Here is a 9,367-nt window from a genome sequence, read left to right on the forward strand (position 1 = left end):
TGTTCATAACCTAGACGCATCACGGCCTCGAGTGAACACGCAAGAAATTGGCTCTCCCACTCTGGAGAGACAAAAACCCTGTCAAGGACACACCAAGTCGGGTCGAGCTGCTTATCAGTCCAAGTAAAACTAGCTCCAACCCGTTGTAACTCCATAAGCTCCAGGTCAACCTCCCAGTTATTAAAAAAATGTCCATTAGGTTCATGTTGATGGATGGCTTGTTTTTGCTCTTCTCTAAGACATACCTCATCAAATTGAAATCCTCACCAATGGTCGCAAGCACAGTCGAGGCACAAATCTTGTCATGTAAATGAGAAAGTCAATCAATTTAGAGTGATCTGCCGATCCAAACACAATAACCAGTTCCCATCTAAATTGGTTATTGCATTGCACTACGACGACACTAACAAAATGCTGACCAATGATGACCCTCGAGACGTTGAAAGATTCCAGCCGGACGCCCACAAGAATTCCTCTTGATCGCCCATTTGCCGGCAACCAATTCCAAGAGAAGTCATCACCACCAATCGACTGAAGATGAACAACGAAGATGGAGCTCCTAATGGTTTATTGGATTCCAATGAAATCGAGCTTCTCTGCATGCAAGGTTTTAGCTAGTTGACTCCTATGGTCAAGCCGGCCAAAGCCTCGCATGTTCCATATCATGCCACTCATAGGGCTCGAGGGGAACGGGTCCCCGCCTCATCAACACATTTGCTCATGAAGGCCGGGCTTCAAACTTGGATGCACCTAATTTTGTTAGAGCATCTCCAACAGCCGCGCTAAGCGCCGCGCGCAAAAAACCTATTTACCGCGCGCGCTGCGGCTGGTTTTGCGCGCCCGCCTGCGCTGGCTTTAGCAGCGCGCCCGCGCCGCTCCAGCAGAGCGCAAAAATACAGCGCGCGCGACTCGCCGGGCATTTTGCATATATGATATTTTGGACAAAAATGAACATGTGAAATTTGACACAAACAAGTTGATGAATAAAAGTTCATGCCCACAAGTTCAAAATCATGCCCACAAGTTCATCCAACCAAGTTCAAATGCAAACTAAAGTTCAAGACATGAAAGACACATCAATCTTCATCTTCCTCGTCTTCGTCTTCGTCCTCATCTTCCGAAGACGACTCTTCCGCCTCCGAAGATGAATCTTCCTCCCTCTCCTCATCACGCACCGCATCATGTGAAGCTCCGACGGTGTTGGCAAGATCTTCAACGGCATCTTCATGGGAATGTGTGTGAGAAGGCACATCGAAAGACATTGCACCCATGGAGGCCGGAGGTGCACCCATGCCTCCCATGAGAGAAGCAAAACTCATGCCTCCCATGGCGGCCATAGCGTCGGAGGGTGCTCTAAAGCCACCCATGCCTCCCATGGCGGCCGGAGGTGCACCCATGCCTCCCATGGCGGCCGGATGTGCACCCATGCCTCCCATGGCTCCGAAGCCACCCATGCCTCCCATGGCGCCGAGGCCACCGCCACCCATGGCGCCGAAGCCACCGCCACCCATGGCGTCGAGGCCACCGCCAACTATTGCATGAACCAAGGCTCTTTTTTGGATCAAGACTTCTTGTTGGGCAAGATTGACATACTCTTTTTGCACCGCATTGAGGTTAGATGTGTCCAAGAAGAACAAGTGCTTCTCCCATTCCAACAACTTAGCTCGCTCCTCGTTGCTCACTTTTCTCTCCTCCAAAGCCACCTTTCTCTCCTCGGCCGCCACCCTTCTCTCCTCGGCCGCCAACCTCCTCTCCTCGGCCACGGCATCTTGGTTCCTTGCCATTTTCCTCACCTCATTGGCTTCGACCCTTGCCTTCACAATAGCTTCCATAGCATTTTTGAGCTCATCATCTCCTTTCCTCTTCTTCTTTTCGGTTTTGTCTTTCTTGCACCCATCCGGTCGTTTTGGCTTCGAGTATGAAACCGAATTGGGTGTGGGGCTTCTCTTGCCGTCATCACTTGATGCATCCTCCTCCTCCTCATCATCATTCATCTCAATTGCTCGCTTCCGTTTGTTGCTCAAATGCAAATCCTCCAAACCATCACGCTTCTTCCATTTCTCATCATCCTTTAACACTTCATAGCAATGAGGCAAGGTAAAGACCCTGCCTTTCTTGATCTTCCCCTTCTTGGTTGTCCTTGTCTCTTCTTTGAACAAGTTTTGTGCAATGTTGTACTACAAGAAAAACAAAACAAGTTAGCACTTCGGTCACCAAAAACAAGTATGATGAACATATATGAGATGCCACTTACTCGATCATCCTCATTTGTGCCACTTGGGTTAATCTTGTCAACTGCCTTTTGTATGGCCGCCCACTTTTGACAACCCGAGTTGATTGTCGACCATCGGGACCGAAGTGATCTCTCGGAGCGGTCAATTCCACTCAAGTTGTGAGCACCAAAGTGTTCTTTCATTCGCCCCCAATACGCGTCTCTACTTTGATCACCTTCAATGGATGGATCCCTCGACACTTGCAAATAAGTATGGCATAGTAACTTGTCATCGTTGGTTGAGTAATTGCCCGCTCTTCCTTTCGGCGCCTCGACAATTCCCTCACCCTCCTCGTCCACCTCAAACTCATGGTCTTCGAAATGGATGTCATTGGTTTGAGACCAATGCGAATTGTTGGACCCAACACCCATAGTGGACATGTATGCATAATCGTTGAGACTACAAAGTTTTTTGAACAATGCAAATAAGCTATCTATATGTGATGATGATGCATTGAAAAAATAAGAAGAAAAAGAAAAGTTGAAATTTTTTTCACCATGGGGGCATTTCGTTGAACACGTGGTGCGCGTCGGCGGCCGGCTCAACGAGTGAGCTCGCCGGCGCTTCGGTAGCCGCCGCGGCCGTCGAACGCCCTGCAAGCTTTTTTTCCCTCGCCTTCGTGGTGCTGGAGCCGTCCGTCGCCTTGTTTTTCTTCGCGGATGTTTTGCCCTTCTTCGTCCGCGCCGCATTGGGGACCTTCTTCGACGGTGCGGCGGCGGCACGGGACGGCGCCGGCGCGACGCCACCCGGCGCCGTGGTCATCCGCGGCGGCAAGAAGAGGCTGCGCGCGAGGCCGACGCTCGGCGGAGCTCCGGCGATGGCGACGCCAACGCTTCCCGCGCTAGGGTTTCCGGCGGCGGCGGTGGGGGGGTCGCGGCTGTACAGCGAGGTGAGCGGGGCGCCGGTGTGCGCGTCCATGGGTGGGTGGCAGGACGCCGGCGCCGGCGCGCGCGGGGCGTAGGACGAGGAGAGGAGAGAGTGCGGCGCGAGCGCTCGAGTGTGCCGCGCGCTGTAGCTGGCGCCCGAAATACGCCGCGCGAGTAAGTGTTTTCAACCACGCAACCAACCCGTTATAGCGCGCTTGCCGTTTTTGCGCGCCCGCTGGAGCGACCCGCCGCGTTGCGCGTGTTAAAACGGCCTAATTTACGGCACGGCGCTAGTTTAGCGCGGCTGTTGGAGATGCTCTTAGGAGCGTTTTACCGCTTCGTCGTGTGGTGGCGAGAGGCTCTTGTCGCGTCATGTGAGTGGACAAGTGCAGACATGGCCATCGCTCGCCACATGAACCGTGCGCATATACATCCCAGTATATTTATCCATCTCCTGTTCAAAGCGCGGCCGCGCCTCAATTTCAGCAAGTAGTCCACCAAGCAGTGCGTGACAGATGGCATACGGATCTGTCTGCAAAGCCAAAATAAGCACCCCTCGTCGTGATTAAGCTAGATCAGGCATGAACTCAATTACGACGAAAGCTGATGACAACTGAACCGTGGCACTGGAAACCAAGCCGGCCACCTCATTGGCATTGCAAGTTTGGTGCATGCATGAGCTGTCCGGCAGGGCAACCGCATGACATGAACCAGCAGGGTGATGGACTCACTTGATTGCTGTAGCACAGACGTCGCCATCAGCAAAGGTGCAATGGATAAAGGAAACAGAGAGAGAAAGGAAAACCTATCAGCAAGAATGACAAGAGTTTCTAACCATGGCAGATCTTTTATTGTGGACAAATGCAACATAATATGGTAGCCCTGACGGAATCCCCTCACCTACCTGCTACGCTAAACCAATGGAACATGTTCCTTGGTCTTATTCTAGGCTTTCACCACCTTTTACGCGCAAAGTACCTCACAGTTTATCTTGGTAGGGCATTTATCTTGATTGAAATCGCCCATCAGCCACTGCACTGTGCCACCGAGTGAAAGGTCAGCTAGCTGTATCGACCACCGAGACTGAACTCTGAAGACATGGCTGTGTTCTTTTTGTGAAACGAGCTGGGGGGCAGGTTTGGTGCAGAGCTTACTTCACAAGACCCACCACACCACCGGGCATCCACTCTGCACTACACTAGACAAAAAGTTGTATTATACGCTCACCTTCCATCCCGGATGTCGGATGGTCATACAGTTGGCCGGCGCTTGGACATGGTACACCAGTTTGTGGGTGCCTTTCCATACCGAACTCGTGACCTTTTCCTTCCATTCGTCAGAGTCATACGTGCTTCATTTTCTAAAAGCTATATTCATACGTGCTTACCTAATCCCTAGTAAGAACATTGTGCTCCACGTTTTACTTACGAGTTGTCGAGTTCCCTGGCAGTCTTGGCAGTGTCACTCACACAACTTACGCCATGTACGTCGACAGCATCTCCTGACCAAATCGTCTCCATTAGCCTAAGCAAACCATGAGGCGCATGACACGTCGATCCCCGCGAAGAAAAACTAGCCAGAAAGGCAGTGGGATAGGTAGTTGAGGCCGCTCTTCACAGGCTCCACAGCAACAAGAATGTACCACTCATCCGTCATCTCCCTGCACAAAGAAGCAGAGGCATCGAGCTCGAAGCGTGCTCCAGGGGAAATGCAGCTTCGGAAGAAGCCACTTTGTCTCCGGTGGGGTGGGGTGGTGGGACAGAACTTAACAGCCCAACCGCTAGAACCGGGAGAATTTCGGCTTTGAGCTTGACACCCTGCCTTCTTCCCTCCTCCGCCTCCGCCCGGCTGCCCACCTCGCCGAAAGAACCACTCGCGCTGCAATGTCCTTGACGCTAGCTCTGACCCCTCAACGCGCTGACCAAACTGTCCGCATATTCACCTCATTGCAAACAAGATCTTGGGCCAGAGAATGGAGATAGATAGCCGCCACTGAGCTTCATTTCGCTGGCTCTCTTTTCTCTTTCTGCTCTGCCGACTGCCTGTATCTCTGCCTCATCTGTTGTGTACCACAGGTTTAAGCCGCTTATCCAGGTTAGTGCATCTATTGTTGTTTGTAGTCTTGCAGCATTTTCCTGTTTGTTTTTTGGGGTTCCTGGTTGAGCTGTGTAACTTAATCATGTTTCTTTTCTTTTCAGTTGATGTAGTCTGTAAGATTAACCATTTCTTTTCTTTTCCATCTCTCTTTTTCGATGATACTAGCTCGGACCTCGGAGCCGCCCATTGCTACGGAATCATAGTTAATTTAGTGGAAAGGCTAGTTGAAGCATGTTTAAATTTGTTTTCTTTATTTTTTTGAAAAGAGGGTTTAACCCCTGGCCTCTGCATCCATCGATGCAGAAACCCTCAATTAATTGTTGCAACGTTTACAACCATCCACCAAGTCTCAAAAGTAAAACATGTTTAAATTTGTTTCTGTGTCTGGCTTTGATATTTTTTTTCCTTATTATATGAACATGAAAATTTCCCGGATAAAAGGAAGAATATGCAACTTTGGTACAATGGTGTGATTCTATATGTAAAACTTGTAATGATATTATGTGCAAGTGTATGTATAATTATCTGTTAAAATGGAATAACTCTATTTCACATTTTCACTGGCAGAACTTTGCAAGACAGGTGAACCTTGACTACAAAATCAATCACTTTTCTAAACAGCTTAGAGTTTCATTCAGGAATCAGGACCAACTGAACTAGTTCACCAAAAAGTATAACTTGATATACATTAGCAATATGACAAACAAATATTCCCAGTTATGAGCCGTCAAAATTCTTTAGAAAGTCATGAAGTTGAAACTTACTCAAAGTACCAACCTTCCAATTTCCCAAACCGGCTCGGTGTAAGTCAAATTGGTTTGGTAGATTCATGAAGATATGCTAATATGCATTATTAGTTCAAAAAAGTTAGTGAGTCTTTTGCAAAGTTCAAGCGGTAAAATGGGCAGGTTGCCGAATATAGTAGACTGTGACTAAGTTACCCCATTGCCAGGTTGAGAAGAGTGATTAGCTAAGAAGTTTGCTCTCATGAAGAGTACCTGGTGATTCCTCTCAAGAGAAGGTGTACTAAGAAAGCATACAGTAACAATGGCTGAAATGGAAGATGCTCTGAGATCCTGCATGGAGCAGCTGCTCGTCGCCAGAGAAGAGCGGGATCAAATCATCGTGGAAGCAGCGAGCGAGATATCCTCCCAGCAAAAGAAGCTGCGTGATCTGCAGCACAGCCTCGAAGCCGCGAACAAGAAGGCCGCGAAGCTGGCTGCCGAGAACAACAGCCTCTGCAAGGCCATGGACGCCAAGGACAAGCTTGTCAGGGAGCTCAGGGAGTCCAAGGCGGCCTCCGACCAGGAGCTCTCCCGCGCGGCGGCGAAGCTGGACGCGGCGCAGAAGCAGAGCGCGTCGCTGCAGTACGAGGCGCGCATGCTCCAGAAGGAGCTGGAGGTGAGGAGCCAGGAGCGGGAGTACGACCTCAGGTCCGTGGACGCCGCCCGCGCGCAGCAGGCGGAGAGCCTCAAGAAGATCGCGCAGCTGGAGGGCGAGTGCCAGCGGCTGCGCGCCATGGTCCGGAAGCGCCTCCCCGGGCCGGCGGCGTTGGCCAAGATGAGAGACGAGGTCGAGCCGCAGCAGCAGCCGCCGCCGTCCAGGGCCGGGGCCAGCCCGAGAAGGCCGCGTTCCGTGACGCCGACGGCGTCGCCGCGCTCAGTGACGCCGATGTCTCCGCGGTCCGGGACGCCGCGGCGCGCTCCGGAGCCTGATCAGAGCTACGCCGTCAGGCTGCGCGCGATCGAGGACGAGAACAACGTTCTGAAGCGGATGCTGGCGGCCAGGGACACCGAGCTGCAGTTCACGCAGACCAAGTACGCGGAGGAGGCCAGTAAGCTCTCGGCGGTGCAGGGGCAGCTCAAGGAGCTGACGGAGGAGAGCAGACGGCTAAGCGATGCACACGCCAAGTCCGAGACGTGGGCCTCTGCTCTGGTGTCTGAACTGGACCAGCTCAGGGCTGGGAAGCAGGGACATGGAGCATCGTCCGTCATGGTCTCCGACATGAGCTTGCTCGATGACTTCGCCGAGATGGAGAGGTTGGAGATGGCATCATCAGCGGATCATCAGACATCAGGACATTCGGGACCCGTCGTGCCCGACAAGAACGGCGAGAGTCTGGACCTAGAGCATGGTCATCCTGAATGGCTGCAGGATGTCTGGAAACTGGTGACAAGTAACCATGAAGCAACTGGAGAAAGCATCGACGCCATTGTTGATGGAATAAGGCGTGCATTGGACGAGGGTCCAGTTCATGGGAATGGAGATGCTTCTGATCTGCCGTATGATAGGACCAAAGTGGAGGAACTGATCGGCAATCTGATTGACAAAATCACGTCCACGATTCGGGTTTCGGCAGAAGACCATGCTGCGAGATCTGAATCTTTGTTGCAGGCCAAGCCTGAATTTTGTGCTCGCCTCGAGTACCTGGTTCATGTCTGCCATGATGTACTACAGATGAAAGCCAAGCTTGAAGATTTTATCGACGAGATTTGCCTGGTATTGGAGTATATAATGAGCATATACTTCTCGAACCAAGTTCGATCGGACACCGTGGACGGTAACGAAAATGACTTTGATGCACATGGTGAACCTGACATGCAGAGTGCAACATCAGCAGCAGCTGTAGATATCCAAACAGAAGCACAAAAGGAACAGATTCAGTCACCGGAAGGTGAACACCCTGAAAAAATTCAAGAGAGACAGATTATTGAAGAACTTGCAATGCCCATGCTAGATCAGAATGGTGATATCCAACTGGGAAGGAAGTCGTCATACTATGAGATAGAAAGGTAATAACAGTGCAAGCAGCTACCGAACAGCTAAACAGGGCTTCCTTTCAACTACTATTACTGAGTGATTTTCAGTTAATTTTTTTGTTCTTTGTAATGCAGCGTCACTGCTGATGGAATGGGGGAGGACTTGGCACAAAAGGAGGCAAAACAACTGGCAACGGTAAGTTCTCATGTTTCTCTTTCGTTCAGAAAAAAGAACATTCTGGCTGTTGCAGAACTAGCTATACCTGATATTTCTCACTTCAGCTTTATCTCATTTCATTTAAAGGTTACCACCTGATATGTTATACTACGTCACAATTCTCTCTTTTCATCTATATATTTAATCATCAGGAATAAGATTTGACAACATTTGCGCTGCAATGCAGGACTCAGAGATATCTGCAGCAGCTGACAAGCTTGCGGAGTGCCAGGAGACCATCACGACTCTAAGCAAACAATTGCAGGCTCTCCAGACTCAGCCGAATTCAGGCATTCCAGATGCCTCAACGCACAGCCCACGGCCGAGCTCCGCCGACTACAAGCCCCAGTCACTTGGAAGCATCCTTGCCGACGAGGGCGCCGGCACAACCGAGGGTCACATCTCTCCCGAGAAAGAACATGGCGAGCCTGACGCTGCAGCACGGAAGAGCACGGCACAGGAGCAGAATCCTGACGCCGACCGGAAGGCGTCGGCGGCGCAAACTGTCGTTCAGCCATTGGTCCCGGAGCGTGAGACTGCTGCTGATCCTCGGAAGAAGAAGCGGGGTCCGGGCTTGCTGGGCAGGATGATCTTCAGGAAAAGAGTGGAGGGCAACTCCTCCTAGACCCTGTTGAACCGTGCGAGTGTGTGTGCGATCTGGCCCTAGTGCTACGGTGCATCCTTTCTGGCCAAATGTTCCATTGCACTGGCAGAGTCGAAGCCTGGTGTTGAGAGACTCTGGGACATGCTGTTTATTGATTTTGTTGTTGTTGACATGAACCTGTTTTCCGTATGAGTATTTATGGAATGCATTGTTGTGCAAATGTTTATTTAATAAAGATCATGCAATTATATTTGGAGTGTTCTATATTTTATCCTCTACTAGCACCAATGCCCGTGCGTTGCAACGGAGAAAACAACGATTCCTATTGACCACGTTGCTGAGCCGAGAAACTGTATCGCGGGACAACGATCGCCGATGAGAAAAAACGTTGAATCATTTGAGGACAACAACAATCAAACCAACCTAGATTAACAATTTGCATCACCAACAATAGCAAGCAAACCAAGCTAGATGGATACCAATTGCGAAAAACTTCCATAATTTAACATATCTATTTGGTCAAATGCAACTTCATCATGCAAACCTGAAGA

At 50.5% G+C, this 9,367-nt stretch overlaps 1 protein-coding gene across 1 annotated transcript; it reads left to right on the forward strand.

The window, feature by feature from the left end:
• The first annotated feature begins 4,727 nt into the window (after positions 1 to 4,727).
• LOC125513605 (filament-like plant protein 7) lies at positions 4,728 to 9,078 on the forward strand. Its single transcript, XM_048678762.2, has 4 exons — positions 4,728 to 5,233; positions 6,189 to 8,028; positions 8,131 to 8,191; positions 8,400 to 9,078. The coding sequence occupies exons 2-4, from the start codon at positions 6,284 to 6,286 to the stop codon at positions 8,835 to 8,837; spliced, it is 2,244 nt and encodes a 747-aa protein (XP_048534719.1). The 5' UTR covers positions 4,728 to 5,233; positions 6,189 to 6,283; the 3' UTR covers positions 8,838 to 9,078.
• Positions 9,079 to 9,367: the final 289 nt, after the last annotated feature.

The sequence above is a fragment of the Triticum urartu genome, chromosome 6A, assembly GCF_056163025.1.
Source record: "Triticum urartu cultivar PI428250 chromosome 6A, HENAU_Tu73, whole genome shotgun sequence".
NCBI lineage: Eukaryota > Viridiplantae > Streptophyta > Magnoliopsida > Poales > Poaceae > Triticum > Triticum urartu.

Excerpts from the sequence above, each read along its gene's own strand:
- LOC125513605 (XM_048678762.2), top strand. The coding sequence starts at position 6,284 with ATGGCTGAAATGGAAGATGCTCTGAGATCCTGCATGGAGCAGCTGCTC. Across the intron at positions 8,029-8,130 it reads TCATACTATGAGATAGAAAG|CGTCACTGCTGATGGAATGG; the intron begins GTAATAACAGTG and ends TTTGTAATGCAG. Across the intron at positions 8,192-8,399 it reads AGGCAAAACAACTGGCAACG|GACTCAGAGATATCTGCAGC; the intron begins GTAAGTTCTCAT and ends GCTGCAATGCAG.